General features: G+C 41.5%; 1 protein-coding gene across 1 annotated transcript; it reads right to left on the bottom strand.

The window, feature by feature from the left end:
* Positions 1-924: 924 nt before the first annotated feature.
* On the bottom strand, positions 925-20,876 carry LOC103514271 (chaoptin-like). The gene is made up of 15 exons (XM_026827297.1): positions 20,786-20,876; positions 20,651-20,722; positions 20,417-20,587; positions 18,992-19,259; positions 15,513-15,714; positions 14,111-14,215; positions 13,237-13,451; positions 12,202-12,421; positions 11,442-11,666; positions 10,803-10,973; positions 10,040-10,165; positions 7,893-8,015; positions 2,700-2,957; positions 1,676-1,914; positions 925-1,317 (listed from the first exon to the last, which is right to left on the bottom strand). The coding sequence occupies exons 1-15, from the start codon at positions 20,874-20,876 to the stop codon at positions 1,053-1,055; spliced, it is 2,751 nt and encodes a 916-aa protein (XP_026683098.1). The 3' UTR covers positions 925-1,052.
* Positions 20,877-21,618: the final 742 nt, after the last annotated feature.

Here is a 21,618-nt window from a genome sequence, read left to right as displayed (position 1 = left end):
TCATACTTATGTACATTTCAGCTTTTTAACATTTCTGGTCCTTAATAGACCATGTAAGTATGACGTAATTTTGGACGTAAACATTCCTTAAGGCCAATGCAATTGAAGTTTAATGAAAGTCATTTAAAAGCCAGCCTAGTTAGAATGGAGGGTAGCGCGTCTGCCTTGTAAGTGCTAGGCCGCCGGTTCGATTCCCGCCCGGGGCGGACTTTATCCTGAAAAGATAGGGTCCGTTCTCGGAACGGCTGGCTTTCTTCTATCCTGTCTTCCTTCACTCTTTGATTTCGGGACGATAAGATCTCTTTTGTTACGGTTCCATGTATCAAACCTCTTCTAAAAAAGGGCAACATTTGTGTCCAAATTTACGTCATTACTTCAGCAGTCCAACCTATTGCTTTTTTAAAATACTAAGTTATTTAAAATCAAATGAAATGAAGAATAAAGTTTTAAACAAAATCGTTCAATTATCAACACTAAAACAACCAAGACCAAAACATTTTTTGTACACAAAAGAAAGAAAATTTTAGGCCGATACTTTCGAGACTGAGTGTACCCCTAAATAGCCGGTGAATTTCCACAAAATTTTCCTTCTTACTTTTCACTGATTCTCTTTCTTATTCCTATTCCTCTTTTTCTCACTCAGGATCAATTAAGGATGCCAGCATAGTTATCTAGAGAGGGTAGCGCACGAGGTTGCGGTTTCGATTCCCGCTCGAACTGGATTTTATCCAAAAGAAATTAGGTTCGTTTTCGGAACGGCTGGCTTTCTCCTGTCTTCCTTCTCTCTTCGCTTTCGGGGATAAAACCTCAGCAGTTGCAGTTTCTTCTATCAAAACCTCATTTAAAAAAAAAGTCGACTGTAGTGTAAGACGCACCCCCTGACACATCGATTTTATTTTTTTATTTCCTCTTTTTTCAACACGCTTTTTTTTTTTTTTTTTTTTTTTTTTTTTTTTTTTTTTTAGGAAAACAAGTATAGGAAACCTAGAGAAGGTAATCAGATTTTTTTTTCTTCCTTTTTGGACCCATCCTCATTCCCTCCTGGGCCCAGCCTACCCCGCCGCAACGTATCTCCCAAACACCAGCGCCCCAATGATAAGCCCCAGCGTGACCTGGGAATGGGCCGCAGCCCCCCAGCCACACTCCAGTTCATTCTTCAGCACATCTAGCACGGGTTCGCCCCGCTTGTTCTGGCAAGAGGCTAGACGGAGATCATCGCCCAGCTCGGTGCACACCGGCGGGAGAGAGTGCTGCTGGGCGGGGGCGAAATATTTGCACCGGTACTGGCGGACCTTGCGCAGCCACACTTCTATCCAGCTGTGAACACAAGAGGGAAGTTATGATAGTAAACTGTAGTATTTTAAAATTCTTCTCTGTGGCACTTTCGCCAAGGAAATATGAATATTCAACATTAACCCCTTGACTTCCAAAGCATATTCCATGGTGTTTACCACAGAAGAACACGTATTAAAACATCCCCCTTAACATGAGAGACAGACTCTTTAATTCTTGCTATTTTTTCATCAAGAAATAGCAAAATTTCACTCAAAAGCCTTCTTTCAGTTAACAATTGAAAATACATAAGAGGCCCGTGGCAGCAAGTGTGGACGTCCAAAGCGGAATCTCTTTGGTTGAATCACGTTGAATCGAAACCCCACGTTTACCCGTTGCTTACCCAAGGTCACAGTCGCACGACCACTTGTTCCCCGCCATGTACAACTCGTGTAGGAATGCCTTATGGGAAATAGTCGGTGCTTCTGCTGTGTTAGGATTGGTCATTTCAGACAGGGAATTATTTCGCACGTCAATGCTGATGTTCCGAATGTGAGGGGACGATTGCAGCATTTGGTCCATGTGGAGGGAGTCCACAGAGGTGTTGTGAAGCGTGAAGTAGAACGAGGGATATTTGATGCCCTGTGGGAAAAATTGAAAAATAGTGAGAAAAAAAAAATCCCTCTGAATTAAAGGTCAAGTTAATACTGTGAAGGTGGGGGGAAGATTGCAGCATTTGGTCCATATGAAGGGAATCCACAGAGGTGTTGTGAAGAGTGAAGTAGAACGAGGGATATTTGATGCCCTGTGGGAAGGGAAAAAATAGTCAGACGAAAAATCCCTCTCATTTTCACGTAAATTTCAATATTTCACAAAATGATATAACCATCCTCAAAGTTAAAAACCCTGTTGAGAATTGAGGCATTTTGTTTGAAAAAATTCCCCTCGGAATTAAAGCTAAAGTTCAAATTCAAAGAAGTTGTTACTTGTTTGGGTCTTGCATTACAAGCGGGCCTTTTTGAGGTTTTGTATTACTACCTGCAGTATATGATTGGCCAAGGATTAAGGATCCCTACGTGTAGTACCTGCATATATGATTTTCCGCATGGGCATAGCTTTTCCCTACCTGTAGTATATGATCCCTGTAGGAGAAAAATTGAAAAAAAGCAAAAAAAAAAAAAAAAAGCCCTCTGAATTCCGAGAGGGAAATCTGCGAAAAATGCCGGTTACACAGATCTCCTGTGTGACATGCCCTCGAGGGTTCAGCTTTCCAATCAAAACTTCCCTATGAGTTAAAGAAAAAGTAAAAAGGTTAATACTGCGAAATATAACTGATTCAGTAGTGCCCTTGTAAAAAAAAAGAAGTTGCACTTTATACTTTTATGAGTTTTATGCCAATTTTCTGCATGCGCAAAGCTTTTCCCTACCTGTAGTATATGAGTGGCCAACGTGCGCAGGGATTTCCCGGTGATGGTCAGGTTGCGCAGTTTCATGGGGTAATCTCCGCGCAGTTCTTCATTCAGATTGGATCGTCCGTCCACATGCACGTGAAGGTTATGTAGGGCGCGCAGATGTTCGAGAATGCGCGGCAGATTGATGCTGCGCATGGATGCGTACGGGGAAATGTGTAGGGTGCGCAGACAGTGCATTTTGCTCAGGGTACCTGTCTGTATAAAGTAAACGTAATTTTATGAGCATTTTGGGAGGGAAAAAAGGGTCTAAGTACCAATTGGGTTTATTTGGTCCCTCCCACACTTAAAGTAGAACCTCTTAAACAAAAAACGTTCATTCTCGGAGCGGCTCCATCAAATCTCTTGGAAAAAAGAACTTACAAAGGATGCTTGTTGTGGAACAGCTTGTCGATGGTAGATTCCTGTGGTTTAGCCGTTTTCAGGTTGTATAAACTCATTCTAATTTAAATAACCTTTAGCATGGATAGCACTAGAGAAAATGTTTAGATACAGCAAGGGAAAGTATTGAGTTTAGACAGCAGGGAATTGACAGAAGTATTGAAGAAATAAATCAATTTAAATAATACCAAAAAATCAATCAAATTAATCTCAAATTCAATGTGGTAAAGCAGAGCTCTTTCACAACTTTGGTATTTCCCTATTTCAATAAATGGCACTGGTCGCTACTCGATTGTCCTCACGAGGCTGAGTGTACCCCGAACTCCAAGCAAAGAGCCGAAAAATCTTCGGCCTCACCGGGAATCGAACCCAGGAGGAAACTGTAACTTAATTGAAAAAAAAAAAAAAAAAAAAAAAAAAAAAAACGAGTTAAGAGTTATTCTGAAACTGATTTACAGACAAACCAAATACAAAATCATAGAATTAGAATTCACCTACTTCTTTCGTTTTTTCGTAGTGGTCAAGGCGCTCACCTGGTAAACACTAAACAGGAGGCTGTGGGTTCAATTTCAGGCAAGACTTGAAATTGTACAAGTGGCTGGAAGAGGAGAATGCCAGGACTGGAGAACATATTGGCTGGGAGGCGACAGACAAGAGTAAGTATGGATAGATCCGGTTTTGTATAGAATACTAGTGGTTGAACCGGCCTTTGTACGGAATGAGCGCGGCATAAGTGGCATGACTTGAAGCCCCGCCATTTTGAATCAGGATGGAATGTGACAAATTTAAACACTTATTTTATTTGACATTCGGTCTGACATCCCGAGATGAATTAACACAAATTGTAAACACGAATTTAAACACTTCAACCACTTGTTGCTGGGTAAACAAACTTTTTTACTTTTTTTTATTACCTTGGCACCGCTTTCGCATTACTGCAAGGCACATTCTTTTACATCCATGCCTACCCAAGAACGTTTGGTTAGAAAATTTCCGTCCTGGCCGGGATTCGAACCCAGCACCTCCGGGTTAAGAGTCAGACTCTTGGGCTGAACAAACTAATCCGTCTTCTTCCCCTTTTTGCAGAGGTGTTCCGTTCTGACGCGGAAAAGGCCCGCTACATGGAAGAGCATGAAGCATACCTACGTGAGACCACCACCCTCGAGCCTCTGCTCTGATGTATGGTCCACCTGCTGGCTCTCACTCGAAGCCAAATACACACCTTGATCTCGGCGAGGCTACTTAACCAACTGACGAACCAGCGGGGTCGTTTGAACGACTATACAAGATTCGGAGATCGTTTGAGGGACTATACAAGATTCGGAGATCATTCGAGAGACTGTACTTTTGACGAAACCCTATATAAAACTGGATTTGACGAAATTCATTGTATGGCCCACCCGCTGGCTCTCACTCGAGGCCAAATACACACCTTGATCTCGGCGAGGCTACTTAACTATCTGACGGAAGAACGGGGTCGTTTGAGAGATACAAGATATGACGAAACCCTGTATAAAACTGGATTTGAAAGACCAAATCAGTGTGGATCTACTGACTGTAATTCTCGAGAAGTAGTTCCTAACTTATGGTCGGTGGACAAGTGGTCCACGAAGCACTTTTTTTTATTGGTTTGATAGAGGGAACTGTAACTGCTCAGGACTTATCGTCCCGAAATAGAAGAGAAAAGGAAGATCGGAGCAGTTTAAAGATATCCACACAATAACTGAACATACATTTTGGGGGATCAATTTTTCCCCCCATAGCGGATACCGCGAACAGGTGTAGGGTGCGCAGACAGTGCATTTTGCTCAGGGTACCTGTCTGTATAAAGTAAACGTAATTTTATGAGCATTTTGGGAGGGAAAAAGGGGTCTAAGTACCAATTGGGTTTATTGAATTTTGGGGGTTCATTTTGGGGGATCAATTTTTCCCCCCATAGCGGATACCGCGAACAAACCGCCAAAAACCGCGGACAAAGCGCGAAAACCACGAACAGACCGCGAATACCGCGAACAAACCGCGGATGCCGCGAACAAACCGCGGACATATCGCGAACAAACCGCGGATACCGCGAACAAACCGCGGATACCGCGAACAAACCGCGGATACCGCGAACAATTCGCGAATACCGCGAACAGACCGTGGATACCGCGAACAAACCGCAAATACCTAGAATAGTGTAAACACTGAAACTTCTATCTGAATAACGGCAATAACCACAGAGGAATCTCCAAACACATGGTCAAAATGTAGGAGAAACCTCCCCTTAAACCCCCTACTTTTCCCCTGATCTCCTACTTTGATTTTTGGTAGTAGGGGGTCAAGGGGAGGTTTCTTCGGAACTAGATTTTTATCAGAGCTCATTCTCTCTTCGGATTTCAGACTGGAAGGTTCTCTCTTCCTTCTCTCCTCTCTGTGATATCTCCAAATGTTTCAACATGGTTATTTGAGTCCCTATTTAACACATGGTCAAAATGTAGGAGAAACCTCCCCTTAAACCCCCTACTTTTCCCCTGATCTCCTACTTTGATTTTTGGTAGTAGGGGGTTAAGGGGAGGTTTCTTCGGACCTAGATTTTTATCAGAGCTGCTCATTCTCTCTTCTGATTTCAGACTGGAAGGTTCTCTATTCCTTCTCTCCTCTCTGTGATATCTCCAAATGTTTCAACATGGTTATTTGAGTCCCTATTCGAGTATTAAGGATGACCAAGGAGTCTTTCCTATGTAACTTTTCACGAGGAATCGATTGGTGTACAAATAAAGCGTCTAGAAATGACGGTTAACAAATTATGAGCTTGCAATTGACTAATTAGGCGCTTAAAAATACTTCAGGCACCAATTACTTATCCTATAAACTACCTATACAAATCTTAGTTCTACGGTCATCTTGAACGTATACAGGGTGTCCCGCGAACGACTGTACAACGCTTGAGGGTTGATGCAGGACCTAAAGGGCTACCAGAAAAACCTATTTGGACAGATCCGATTTTCAACAGGGACGGAGTTATTCAGGATTTTTTTTTTCGAAGTTTTTCATACCGTGTCCTCTTAAACGCCTTTATCTTTTGAACTAATGAAGATAATAAAAAATTGATTATACCATTAAAAAGAAAACAAAATTTCCTATAAGATGTGCCTCACACAACACAACCAGATTAAAAATGATTACAAAAACACCACCACCACCAACTACATTACCACCAACAACCAAGGCCGTATCCAAGATTTTGTCGAGGGGGGAGGGAGGGCGAGGGGGGACTGCCTACAGTACAGGAGAAAAATGAAGCTCAAAGAGGGGGGGGGGGTAGCCGGGCCCCCTCGACCCCAATTTTTCGGAGTCTAACAGTACCTAGATGAGAGAAATGAAGCTCGAGGAGGGGGCGGCGGGCCCTTCGGCACCACTGTAGTTGGTGTTATGATTGTTGTTGTTAATCGAGGAGGAGGAAATGTTGTTAATGGAGGAGGAAATGTTGTTTGGAGGAGGAGGAGGAAATAGGAGCCTTTGTGCTTCTTAGATAGTGGTATTATTATTTATTTATTTATTTACACGCTAAGCAGCAAGGCCATGTGTGAGATAGTGGTATAAGTTTGTAAGAAATAAAAATAAATAAAGTATGCTATAAATCATAGAACTAACAAAGAAATAAGAGATTTTTTTTATTTATATTTATTAATAAGAACGTTTCTTGTCAGTCTCTTCCAGGCAGCCCTATTGTGTACCTCATGCCCTGTTGAATTTTTCTCACCCAGGTCTTGATTCACACAATCCTTCCACCTTTTCTTCGGCCTACCTCGCCCTTTTCTCCCCCTCACTTCCATTCTCTCAACACATTTCCCTATGTAGCTCTCATCTCTTCTTTCAACATGTCCATACCACTGCAGTCTCCTCTCCTGGATCTTCCTAGACACTTCCGTTACTTTGATCCTATTCCTTATGACTTCCTGATTTTTTTCCTCTACTCTCTATAACTCCCCTATAGGTAATTATTTATCATTACTCATTACAGATATTGGATTTGTCTCACAACAACATTTCCCATATAGCGGAAGAATACTTCCATCCAGTAATCAACACGCTGACTCACTTGTTCATGGGAGACAACGCCCTAAATAAAGCCACACGGAATGCATTTGGGTCTCTGCATCACTTGGAATGGTTGGATTTATCCGTGAATAATATATATGATATTGATTTTGACGCTTTCAAGAACACTCATCGATTACAAGTAAGTTGGTTTTGTCCAGAGGTTGAAACTTTGCCACTCACTATCAGGTACACCTGATCAGGTCCGCCTGTCAGGTCTGTCTGATAGTGTGTGTGCGCTCAGGTCGCGGGTTTTATTTCCACTTGGGGCGAAATTTATCCTAAACAGACAAGGTTCGTTCTCGTAACGGCTGGCTTTCTCCTATCCTGTCTTCCTTTTCTCTTCTCTCGAGGGACGATAAGACTTTAGCAGTTACAGTTCCCTCTGTTAAACCTCTTGGAAAAAATGCAAAAGTTATTTTACTACTCATTCTAGACCTCCTCTTATATCTAACCTGGCGAGGATGCTTATAAACGTTACTGGATTATCAAAAAGTCCAGTCACAGACCAACTGAATTCCGACAGATCATCTTACACCCGATCTTACCATAGATGATTTTCAGCTATTACAGAGTTTAAGAAATACTGACCTGTGTAAATCAAATGGGTGACGGCAAAAAAAACCCTTGACACTGTTTCAACTCGCAGTGGTAAGATCGGCCATTAATAGCTTCCTTTCCTATTACCCTCAGGTGTTCTACATCCATCACAACCGTATCAAGGACATCCCGCGGGATCTCTTCCACAACGTACACAAGCTCCGTGTCGTCGACTTCAGCGCCAACTGGATCCGCGCCCTCCCAGACAACCTGTTCAACCATGGCATAGAGCGTGTGTCCCTGGCTCATAACCAGTTGGCTATATTTCCCATTCAGCCGTTTACACAGGCAGCGGGGTCCACGCTGATGGACTTGGACCTGTCGCATAACTACATTTCCAATCTGCAGGCGCCCGAGCAGTTTAGTCGATTCAAGGTAAGCGGAAGCTCAAGGTCCGTTCCCACTTGTTCGGAAAAAAAATCATGTCGTGTATAGTGGGGACAAACAAAATTAATTTATGCATACTTCCCCATACTAAGAGAGTTACCTCTCTTTCTCTTGTCTTTTGGGTAAAATGAGCTGTGTTTTGTTACCTGTGATTTCCTGATTTCTCCTTTTCCTCCTCTTCCATTTCTCCCTTTTCTTTTTTCCTCTCTCTCTCCCTCCTACTTTTTCTCTTTTTTTACTTTACTATGTACATAGGTAGAGTGACCTCTCCTCTCACTTTCCATGTATACAACTGTGGCTTTTTATTTTCTTTTTCTTTTGGTCTTCTTCAAATTGGTCTTCGCCAGCCTACTTAGCTTGGTTGGTAGCACGTCTGCCTTGAAAGTGCTAGGTCGTGGTTTCGATTTCCGCCCGGGGCGGATGTTATCCTGAACGGATAATGTTCGTTCTCGGAACGGTTGATTTCTGTTAAGTTATATTTGATTTCTATTCCAGAATCTAATGCGTCTCGACCTCTCGTACAATCGTATCATGCGCCTCGATGACTCTAATTTCGCCACCCTCCCTCACTTGTCATTCCTGGATTTGAGTCATAATCGAGAACTCGCATTTGAACCGAAAGGCCGCTCGTTTATTGGACTGGATAGCTCCCTGTTGTTCCTCGGACTTCGGAATATGTCTCTTGGACAGGTGAGGAAATATAATAAATTATATACCTTGTTCATCTTGCTCGAATGAGACTAAAAAGTCCCATTACCCCAGCAGTCTGAACAAGATCTCATGTACCTTGTTTTCGTCACGTGACGTGATGTCCTGAACGAAATTACCTACAATATTATGGGAAAACTTTCAACTACATCTTTCTGACTCCCCGTGAGCTCACGTGACGTGACGCCTAATGGAAGGTAACCACTAGGCGAGGTTAACTTAGGTAAATACCTAATATCATTGTAATTTTTCTATCAATGTCCTCAGTACTGAAAAAAAAAAAAAACATCCCCCTTAACATGAGAGACAGACTGTTTAATTCTTGCTATTTTTTCATCAAGAAATAGCAAAATTTCACTCAAAAGCCTTCTTTCAGTTAACAATTAAAAATACATAAGAGGCCCGTGGCAGCAAGTGTGGACGTCCAAAGCGGAATCTCTTTGGTTGAATCACGTTGAATTGAAACCCCACTTTAACCCGTTGCTTACCCAAGGTCGCAGTCGCACGTTCGGGCACTACCACTGTAGTTGGTGTTATGATTGTTGTTGTTAATGGAGGAGGAGGAAATGTTGTTAATGGAGGAGGAGGAGGAAATAGGAGCCTTGGTGCTTCTTAGATAGAGGATAAGTTTGTAAGAAATAAAAATAAATAAAGTATGCTATAAATCATAGAACTAACAAACAAATAAGAGATTTATTTTTATTAATAAGAGCTTCTTACCTAAAGAAAAAAAAATTTTCCCCCCCCCCCCCCGAGGTTCGATAGAGGGAACTGTAATAACGGAAGACATCCGTTCAGAGAACAAACCCTATCTGTTTATAACGGAAGACATCCGTTCAGAGAACAAACCCTATCTGTTTAGGATAAAGTTCCCGCCAGACGGGAATCGAACCCGCGAGGCCTAGCGCTTACAAGGCAATTACAAACTTTAGCTATTTTGATAAAGTTTTAGACGAGGATTCTGCTCAAAGTTTATTGAGCTCGTGACGGAATAGATAGTTCTAAAGAATAAAAAAAAAAATTCTCCTATCTTTTAATAAAATGAAAAAAGGCAGACGCGCTTCTCTCCAAACTAACTAGGCTAACTCGTAGGCTAACTCGTTCCTTAATTATTTATTTTTAGGGGGGACTTCTCTCACCTGATCCAGAATAGCAAAGTCAAAGTTGTTCATCTGATTGTAGCTCATGTCCAGAGTTCTCAGGGACGGAATGTTTTGGAACGCTTCGTACGAAATATCCCGTATCTTGTTCCCCTTCAGGTTGACCTAAAACGAAAAGTATATGAAATTAAGAATAAAAGAATTCTACTTATTTTTTAAGATCTTACTTAATTCGTGGATAAAGTCCATTGAGTCAGATATTTAGAAGTGGGGGGTAGTTTCGCCCCAAATTGACGTTTTTTTATATCAGTACTTTTTTTGTGGAGGCCAACTCTTGAAATTTTTTAACAGGAAGTGTTTTTTTTTTGGTTCTACTTATCAAGAAACAATGAAATATAAATGAAACGAAAGAATGAACGAATAAAGAGGATGAAGGAAATTTAAGAATAAAAATAATTTGGCATAAAAGAATTCCCTAAAAGTACTCTCGTACTTAAAGGGATTTATCCCAAAAGAACATTTGAATGGGCAGAGCGGACCAAGTCCAAAAATTGACTTTCTGAGTTATCTATATCGGTGGAAAGAGCGCGAAAAGATCTACTTTTTATATTGGTTGCAAACTTCACTTTAGTGTTGTATTGAAATGAGAGCAAAAACAAAATGGCTATCTCTATTTAAACTTTTACTAGTCCTAAACTTTGACTCCAAAACTAGTCCTAAACTTTGACGCTTTTTTTGTACTTGGTCCGCTCTGCCTCTTAGCCATTCAAATAAACTTCCATATTATTATTATTATTATTACCTCCTCCAGGGACTTCAAGTCGAGGAAGGCGTGTCGATCGATGCGACTAATGCGGTTGTCGTTCAGGTAGAGACGCTCCAGATGCGGCAACTCGGTGAACGTTTGCGTCGATAGGTGACCGACCTCGTTGTACGAGAAGTGGACTTGCTGGAGACGGGGGTGGTTTGACTCCTGGAATAGGAAAAGGGATTTTAATAATAGAGGATACTAGTGGTTGACCCGTCCTTTGTACGGGATCAGCGCGGCGTAAGAGGCATGACTTTGAAGCGCCGCCATTTTGAATCAGGATGGAATGTGAAAATTTTAAGTAGCCTATGTCACCCTCAGTACTGTTCTTAACAACCACAAAAAATTTCATCAAAATCGGTCGGGCCGTTTTCTCGTGAAAAGAGGACAACAAAACGTCTATTTCAGTATACAAGATCTTTAAAAGGTTTGGGATTCAATATTTATGTGCCGTTCCAAGGGAAAAGTTAAAACGATTGTGACGTCACAATACAACTTTTCAAAGTTTACCGGTGTTTTTCAAATCGATTTATCTCGGGATCTAGAAGTCGTAGAAGAAAACGAAAATTCCGTACCTAGTTAATTTTTTTCAAATCTCCAATCCCGTTTAGATAAGCGTCTATTCTAACTTACCGTAAACAAACCACGAGGTATACTAGAAATACCATTATCCTGAAGCTCCAGGACTTCCAATTCACCATTATCGCTGAAAGTAGATTCGGCCAGAGTATGAAGGGAGTTATAGCTGAGGTCCAAATATTTCAGCGAGGTGAGGGGAGTGAAGAAGGAGTTGGACAGAGCGCCGTATTCCTTGGAGAAAGCGTGCGAGAGCGACAGAGAGAGGAGAGAGTGTCCGACCTGTGAAATAAATAAGAATTTTATTTTCATTTGTCGGCAGTTTTTCCTCCAAATTTCAATTAATTTTCCAAGAGAAAGGAATACAAAGAGAAGTGGAGATGAAGGGAGAGAAAGAGAGAAAGGGAAAGAGGGCAAAGGAAGAGTTAGAGAGGATAGAATATACCTTGTTTATCCTGCTAGAATGAGACTAAGAAGTCCCTTTACCCCAACAGTCTAAACAAGGTCTCGTTTATTTTATGGGTTTAATAACATAGTACCTACATAGTGTTTAAACAAAAAAACCTTGCTTAATTAAATAAAAATAAAAAGAGAGATAGAGAGAGAGACCACTCTGCCCAACCCGTTAATAAATAAGTTATGCCTAGGGAATATTCCACCAATAAACTGGAATAGATGGCAAAAAGGGACACTTTAGCCCCATGCTGTCTTGTATATTTTCTTTCAGTGTTTTGTATACCTTACATACAGTAAATATTAAAATAAAACAATGATAATAAAAATAATTTAGGCTAAATCAAGTATTTGAATTTCAAACCTCTTGGAACGCGTTATTGTCGATCTGTGTAATGAAGTTGTTGCTGAGGTCCATATGCTTCACGCCGCGTATGTGCCGGAACGCATTGTTCTTTACGCCGCGTAAATGAGAATGCGTAAAGTCAATCTCCTCCAGGTCCACGTTAAATCCTTCGAAGTCCTCTGCAGACAGGACTTGCTTGGGGATACGGGACACTGACAGGCGCAGGAGATTTCTCATGCTGGGGACAAAGCCAAAAATTAATCAATCACTGATGTTAAGTAACTTTAAGTTGAAGTCGAGTCAGAAAATTTGGCACAGTATATTGATTTCGAAGCTAGAGGCGAAGCTAGAGAAACCCGTTGAATACACCAGGTTCCGATTGATAATTGAAGTTAGGATAAGCCAGCCTAGTTAGCTTGGAAGGTAGCGCATCTGCCTTGTAAGCGCTAGATAGGGGGTTCGATTACCGCCCGGGGCGGATTTTATCCTGAACGAATAAGGTTCGTTCTCGGAACAGCTGGATTTCTCCTATCCTGTCTTTCTTCTCTCTTCGCTATCGAGACAACAAGACCTACAGTCCCCTCTATCGCTCTATCCAATCACTTAAAATTGTACCAAAGCAGAAAACCTTGTTTAGATTGCGGAAGAAAAGGAACTTTTCAGTCTCATTCAGGCACTGGCAGAACAAACAAGCTATATTCTATTCAATCAATCATGAATCTTTGTGGTAAAGCAGAGAGCTTTTTCACAACTTTGTGGGTATCACACTATTACAAGTCTTTTATTTACTCAATCATCATATTTATCATAGCTCGTTTCTTTGACTGGTAATGCCGCCACTGGTCGCTACTCGATTAAAGTAGCTACTCAATTGTCCTCACAAGGCTGAGTGCACCCCGCAAACCAAGCACAGAGCCGAAAAAAACCTCGACCCCGCCGGGAATCGAACCCGGAACCTCCTGCGTGCAAGAATAGTGTGATACCCACTCGGACACGGAGGTTACTGTTAAATTCTATTCTATTTAAAAACCAGTGCCGTTGCATCATACTCACCTGCGGTACTCTTGCAGGGGGACGGGGTAGTTGGAATCGCCACTGATGTCGAAAGTCAGCAGGTTCTGCTGGTGAGAGTTGTCGTATATGTTGACGTCACGGTCGTACAGATTGTAAAGAGAATTATCAGACACCGAGAGGGACCGGAGAGACCCGAACTGCTCAAACAACTCGGCCGGGAGACTTGTCAGATTGTTGCCAGAGAGATCCAACACCTGGGGAAAAAGAGATTTTTTTAAAAGAGGTTTCTATAAACTGCCAAGATATTATGGTCCCGAAAATGAAGAGAGAAGGAAGACAAGATAGGAGAAAGCCAGCCATTCCGAGATCGGCCCTTGTCCGTTCAGCTGTAGCTGAGTGGTGATGGCAGAATAAAGAAGGGTTATCTTTTTTGCTGCCATACACCGTGGTGAAGGTCTAGCCATATTTAATATGGCAGAATAAAGAAGGGTTATCTTTTTTGCTGCCATACACCGTGGTGAAGGTCTAGCCATGTTTAATTGGCTCGTCCTGAACCACAGCCAACCCTTTGAAGAACTGCCAGCCAGCCAGGTTAGGGCTAGCTGTTCTCCTCCCTGCTTAACTATAGTCTCACAGCTAGACACTTGTCAACTCTCTGTTTAACGTCTCCTAGCCAGACAACCTAGGTATATTTAATAGGCTCGTCCTGAACCACAGTCAACCATTGTGAGGACTTGTGTCTATTCTTTAAAAGCAGAGAGAACCCTTTGAAGAACTCCCAGCTAGCTAGGCAGGTTAGGGTTAGCTGTTCTCCTCCCTGCTTACCTATAGTCTCACAGCTAGACACTAGTCCACTCTCTGTTTAACGTCTCCTAGCCAGACAACCTAGGTAAGGTAGGTTCTATTTACTTACTTGCAGTGTATCTTCGATACCACTAAAGATGGCTGGATCAATAGAGGACAGTTTACAATCCACTAGGTATAGTTCACGAATTTTGGCATTGTAGAATGCGTCAGGCTGGAAAATGAGAAAAGGGGAAGTGTTAATTCAGGAGGGTGAAAATTAGGAACAAAAACCAAGGTAAAGAAAAGAAAACTTAATTATCTTCTTCTAAGATCACCACCTGCACTGCTGATGATCTACGTGTGGCTGAACACAGGGAAAAAAAAAAAAAAAAAATTGTCTTGGGATTCCGGACACGTAAAGGAAAGGAGTATCAAAATTCTACCTCCCATATGTCCTTCGTATCTCTATCTCAACAGGCTAAAGTTAGATAAAGGACACCGTAACTACTGAGGTCTTATTGTCCCGATTTTCAAGAGAGCAGGAACCCGTGACCTAGCGCTTACAAGGCAGATGCGATACGTTCCAAGCTAACTAGGCTGACAAGTTATATTTTATTCTATGTTCTTACACTTTACAACAGTGCTCTATCGATCTCTATTCATCTGGGCTTACGTGTTTACAGGCTGATAATGTTATACCCGGATAAGGCTAAGGTTTTATTAGTTACTAAGGCTTCCCCAACGCGAGCCTATAACATCTTACTATACTGTTATCAGGGAACTGAGCCTCCAACCCAATAATAGAGGCATAGCCAGGCAGAATAAGGGTGCTGGCAGAAGTGGACAAGAAGACAAACCGATCTCAGTGGTGTAGTGGTTAGCACGGTGGACTCTGGGTCTGGAGGTTGGTGGTTCGAGTCCAAGTCAAGTCATAAAATTTAGCGTGGTGTATTAAGCGGGCAACGACATTGAATTGATTTTCTTTTCTATTACACCCTAAAGCTGTGTCCACACATAGTTGACGCCGTCTTTCGATGTCGACTGAAACCGCACACTGCCTCGACAACATAGATTCATCTCTTCACCTCGTCGATCGACAGCGTCGACTTATGTGTGGACACAGCACAGCTTTATAAGGTTCTATACTTACGTTGATGTTCTGCAAAGGGTTTCCGTTCAAGTAGGTCTTGTTGACCATGGAGTAGAATTCAAAAGATCCTCCAGGTAAAAACATAATTCTGTTATAGTCCAGGCGAAGTGAGTCCTGATTGAGGAATAATGTGAGTCCAGATTGAGGAATAATGTGAGTCCAAATTGAGGAATAATGTGAGTCCAGATTGAGGAATAATGTGAGTCCAGAATGAGGAATAATGTGAGTCTAAATTGAGGAATAATGTGAGTCCAGATTGAGGAATAATGTGGGTCCAGAATGAGGAATAATGTGAGTCCAAAATGAGGAATAATGTGAGTCCAGATCGAGGAATAATATGAGTCTAGATTGAAGAAAAATAAAATACGGCAATACTTACGTTGATGTTTTGCAACGGGTTTCCGTTGAAATAGGTCTTGTTGACCATGGAGTAGAACTCAAAAGATCCTCCAGGTAGAAACATAATCCGGTTATAGTCCAGGCGAAGTGAGTCCAGATTCAGACGACCGCGAACATCCCGTAATTCAGACGGTCTGAGCTCGAATATGGAGTTGTGACTGAGGTCGAGATGATGTAAAAGCCTGGAGGAAGGGAGAAGAAGAGAATTATTATTATTATTTTTTAAAAGATGAGTGTTCCACCGCCGTTTACACTTTACAACAGTGCTCTATCGATCTCTATTCATCTGGGCTTACGTGTTTACAGGCTGATAATGTTATACCCGGATAAGGCTAAGGCGTTATTAGTTACTAAGGCTTCCCCAACGCGAGCCTATAACATCTTACTATACTGTTATTGGGGAACTGAGCCTCCAACCCAACAATAGAGGCATAGCCAGGCACAATAAGGGTGCTGGCAGAAGTGGACAAAAAGACAAACCGATCTCAGTGGTGTAGTGGTTAGCACGGTGGACTCTGGGTCTGGAGGTTGGTGGTTCGAGTCCAAGTCAAGTCATAAAATTTAGCGTGGTGTATTAAGCGGGCAACGACATTGAATTGATTTTCTTTTCTATTACACCCTAAAGCTGTGTCCACACATAGTTGACTCCGTCGATCGATGTCGACTGAAACCGTACACTGCTTCGACAACATAGATTCACCTCTTCACCTCGTCGATCGATGGTCGATCTCGATCGACAGCGTCGACTTATGTGTGGACACAGCACAGCTTTATAATGTTCTATACTTACGTTGATGTTTTGCATAGGGTTTCCGTTGAAGTAGGTCTTGTTGACCATGGAGTAGAATTCAAAGGAGCCACCAGGTAGAAACATAATCCTGTTATAGTCCAGGCGAAGTGAGTCCTGATTGAGGAATAATGTGAGTCCAGATTGAGGAATAATGTGAGTCCAGATTGAGGAATAATGTGAGTCCAGAATGAGGAATAATGTGGGTCCAAATTGAGGAATAATGTGAGTCCAGATTGAGGAATAATGTGAGTCCAGAATGAGGAATAATGTGAGTCCAAATTGAGGAATAATGTGAGTCCAGATCGAGGAATAATATGAGTCCAGATTGAAGAAAAATAAAATACGGCAATACTTACGTTGATGTTTTGCAATGGGTTTCCATTGAAGTAGGTCTTGTTGACCATGGAGTAGAACTCAAAGGAACCACCAGGTAGAAACATAATCCGGTTATAGTCCAGGCGAAGTGAGTCCAGATTCAGACGACCGCGAACATCCCGCAGTTCAGATGGTCTGAGCTCGAATATGGAGTTGTGACAAGTATTCTTCCGCTATATGGGAAATGTTGTTGTGAGACAAATCCAATATCTGTAATGAGTAATGATAAATAATTACCTATAGGGGAGTTATAGAGAGTAGAGGAAAAAAATCAGGAAGTCATAAGGAATAGGATCAAAGTAACGGAAGTGTCTAGGAAGATCCAGGAGAGGAGACTGCAGTGGTATGGACATGTTGAAAGAAGAGATGAGAGCTACATAGGGAAATGTGTTGAGAGAATGGAAGTGAGGGGGAGAAAAGGGCGAGGTAGGCCGAAGAAAAGGTGGAAGGATTGTGTGAATCAAGACCTGGGTGAGAAAAATTCAACAGGGCATGAGGTACACAATAGGGCTGCCTGGAAGAGACTGACAAGAAACGCTGACCCTATTTCAATAGGAAAAGGCTAGGAAGAAGAAAATGGAGAGTAGAGGAAATGATTAAAACCGAATACGTAGGTACATGATATTGGGGTTATCTTAAATCATAAAATCAAGATCCATTCACATTTCACACACTGATCGCTCTATCTCCTGAACCACAACACCTAGAAAGCTGAAATTTGGTAGAAATATTCCTTTTATGGTCTGGGTGTGCAATAAGAAAGGATTTTGCGAAAATTTAAACCGATCCTGAGATATGATCAATTTTTGATCGCTAAAATCTCAAAAAATGATATAGGAGTAGGCCGAGTAGGTATAACTTACCTTGATATTGGAGCCTTCGCTGTCGGAATAGCTTAGGTTCTTGTTGAGAGCGAATATCTCATTGTGACTGAGATTCACCTTGAAGTTACTCAGTCTCCCCACCTGAAAACAATCAAAATGGCATAAGAAATCATTTTTGTCCTAAATATGAACTACGTACATAAACATTTGAACAAAAGCTACAGCTAGAGTAAAGGGACTCATTAGTCCTATTCGAGCAGGATAATTAGGACCTATTAGTTTCAATTTTTGATTTCTTCGCAACCTAGGTAGGTAGGTTCTATTTACTTACTTGCAGTGTATCTTCGATACCACTAAAGATGGCTGGATCAATAGAGGACAGTTTACAATCCACTAGGTATAGTTCACGAATTTTGGCATTGTAGAATGCGTCAGGCTGGAAAATGAGAAAAGGCCAAGTGTTAATTCAGGAGGGTGAAAATACATGTGGCTGAACACAGGAAAAATAAAATTTGTCTTGGGATTCCGGACAGGAAATGAGTATCAAAATTCTACCTCCCATATGTCCTTCGTATCTCTATCTCAACAGGCTAAAGTTAGATAAAGGACACCGTAACTACTGAGGTCTTATTGTCAAGAGAGCAGGAACCCGTGACCTAGCGCTTACAAGGCAGATGCGACACGTTCCAAGCTAACTAGGCTGACAACCGAGACACAATACTTCCCATTTAGGTGCTGGGTCAACACGAGAGCACCAGAAAGTAACCCGTTGAAATATTTGCAATCGAAAAACGAGGACAAATCCCTGTCGATGGTGGGACTCGAACCCGGGACCCTCTGCATGGCAAGCAAGCGCGTTACCACTGGACCAATTATTTTTAATTAGATTCAAATTAAGGTAGAAACACTACCATCACGTCACGTGACGTGACTTAAAGTGACACTACCTACCATCACATGACGTGACGTAAATAGTAAAGTAGTGTGGCCGTCCTGGACAAAATTACCGACAATATTATGGGAAAACTTTGAACTACATCTTTCTGACTCCCCATGAGTTCACGTGACGTGATGGTAGTTTGTTTCTATCTTGAAAGTTGGATTGTATGGAAAACGACCCATATCTCTTCGAGTCACAGCTCATTTCTGAGTCTCTTTTTTTTGGCCATTCGAAAAAAAAAGAGATAATAGAGACTGTCGAGTCTCTTGTCCCTTTTTGGCTACATAAAAAAAAAAAAAAAAAAAAAAAAAAAATAAAAGAGGCTGGCGTTTCTTTTTTCTTTTTTGGGACAAAAAAAAAAAAAAAAAAAAAAAAAAAAAAACAGCGAATACTTACTTAAGCTGGGTCAGCTCATGGTATAGAATATTCGTGGACAAATTATCTTTTTGGCCAATAAATAAATAAATAAAAAACAAATAAAAGAATACTTACTACACTCTAATAAATATAAATAAATAAAGAATACTTACTTGAGCGGGGTCAGCTCATGATACGGGATATTCGTGAACAAATTATCGGCCAAGTTAAGACTGGCCAACCGCAGCGGGCCTTGGATGAACAGGTCCGGTTCTATGTCTAGCAGATTGTTCCCGGCCAAGTCCAGATGCACCAGTTCGGACAGGGGACTGAACACGGCCCGGGGCAAGATACTGATGAAGTTGTAGGAGAGAATAAGCACGCGGAGAGACGACTCCAAACCCCGCCATGAGTCGGAGCTGATCTCTGCGATGTGGTTGTCTGAGGAGGGCGGAGGAAACAAAATCAAGAATAATTATGTATCTTCAACCCTTTTTAATCTAGTAAAAAAAAAAAAAGTTTGATGGATAGATAGAAAATACCAAAGGCCCCAGGCAATATTTTCGCTGTTTGTTTATGATTTCTTGTAATTTTGTACATTGAATTATAACGTATAAAGATTCTAAATAAATAAATAGTGGGAACTGTAACTGCTGAGGTCTAATCGTCAAGAAATTGAAGAGAGAAGGAGGACAGGATAGGAGAAAGCCAGCCGTTCCGAGAACGAACTCATCTGTGAAAGACCGTGCCGAAAGCGAAGAGAGAACAGGATAAGAGAAAGTCAGCCGTTCCGAGAACAAACCTCATCTGTAAAAGAACAAACCTTACCTGTTCTTGCCCCGGGGAGAGAATCTCTTCTATCTTAGAAACAAACTAGCAATCCTGAACGGATAATGTTCGTTCTCGGAACGGTTGGCTTTACCCTATCCTGTCTTCCTCCTCTCTTCGATTTCCTGTATTCCTTCTTTCTTCGATAAGGCCTTAGCAGTTACAGTTCCCTCTACGAAACATTTTTTTTTTTTTAAAAAAAAAAAACCTCATATAATCAAAAAAAAAAAAAAAAAAAAAAAAGTTTGATGGATAGATAGAAAATACCAAAGGCCCGAGGCAATATTTTCGCTGTTTGTTTATGATTTCTTGTAATTGTGTACATTGAATTATAACCTATAAAGATTCTAAATAAATAAATAGTGGGAACTGTATCTGCTGAGGTCTAATCGTCAAGAAAGTGAAGAGAGAAGGAGGACAGGATACCGTTCCGAGAACGAACTCATCTGTGAAAGACCGTGCCGAGAGCGAAGAGAGAACAGGATAAGAGAAAGTCAGCCGTTCCGAGAACAAACCTCATCTGTAAAAGAACAAACCTTGCCTGTTCTTGCCCCGGGGAGAGAATCTCTTCTATCTTAGAAACAAACCTCTTCTATCTTAGAAAGCAATCCTGAACGGATAATGTTCGTTCTCGGAACGGTTGGCTTTACCCTATCCTGTCTTCCTCCTCTCTTCGATTTCCTGTATTCCTTCTTTCTTCGATAAGGCCTTAGCAGTTACAGTTCCCTCTACGAAACATTTTTTTTTTTTTTTTTAAACCTCATACTTACGAGAGAGGTTCAAAGACTTGAGATGTTGCAAGTGGCGTAGAGAGCGAGATGGTACTTCAAAGAGGTCGGCATGACTCAATTCCAACTCCTTCAAATGTTTCTCAATACCGAAGAACGCTTCGTCGTGGATTTTCACCAGGGGGTTCCCGCGAACTATCAGCTTGTATAGACCTGGAAAGTAGAATAAAACATTTTCGTTCGAGATTATATCACATTATTAGCTTTATTACTTACTTTCAATACCGAAGAACGCTTCGTCGTGGATTTTCACCAGGGGGTTCCCGCGAACTATCAGCTTGTATAGACCTGGAAAGTAGAATAAAATATTTTCGTTCGAGATTATATCACATTATTGGCTTTATTACTTACTATCGTTATAGTAAAGCCCATGGCGAACTTTGTGGATCTGTTGTACAACCACAAGCCGGATGACCTCTGAATCAGGAGAATCAAAGATCATTGATAACATCGGTCTAATGAGGGATATTCAAGTACATAATTATGTCGTTGTACCCTACTTCCTGAGACGGACCTGACCGTAGTCCCATTCAGATACCCTCAAATGAGCCACTGTTATTGTCTGTGGCTTGACAGGGCTGGTTTTGTCTCAATTTTACGTCCTCGAGCGAGACCAAAGATTTAACCCTCTAGGACTGAGAAGTCCCTTTACCCCAGCAATCACAGCTGCATTTATTATGTCGTTGTACCCTACTTCCTGAGACGGACCTGACCGTAGTCCCATTCAGATACCCTCAAATGAGCCACTGTTATTGTCTGTGGTTTGACAGGGCTGGTTTTGTCTCAATTTTACGTCCTCCAGTGAGACCAAAGATTTAACCCTCTAGGACGGAGAAGTCCCTTTACCCCAGCAATCTAAATAGCTGCATTCAACCCTCAAAAAAAAATCTTAAAAAAAAAAAATAAATAAAAAAGATGAAAAAATGTTAAGTTCACAAGAAAATATTTTGAGTTCACACAGTAGGTAAACTTCGTGTTCAACTCCGTGTTTAACTCGCCTAGTGCCTAGTTAAGCACAACTTTTACGTAACGGAGAAAAACTTGGAACTTTTCCTACGGAAAAATCGAAGGGGCAAAACTAGAAAGCAAGTAACACACCAAGGGCTGAATGACGACTGAGGATATTTCGATATTTCACTCGTAGAAAACGAAACCGTTCTAAGTTTTTGACATTTTGACTGAAA

The sequence above is a fragment of the Diaphorina citri genome, unplaced genomic scaffold (genome assembly GCF_000475195.1).
Source record: "Diaphorina citri unplaced genomic scaffold, Diaci psyllid genome assembly version 1.1 scaffold1113, whole genome shotgun sequence".
Taxonomy (NCBI): Eukaryota; Metazoa; Arthropoda; class Insecta; order Hemiptera; family Psyllidae; genus Diaphorina; species Diaphorina citri.
The sequence above is the reverse complement of the archived record's forward strand: the minus strand, read 5'-3'. Positions and strand labels throughout refer to the sequence as shown.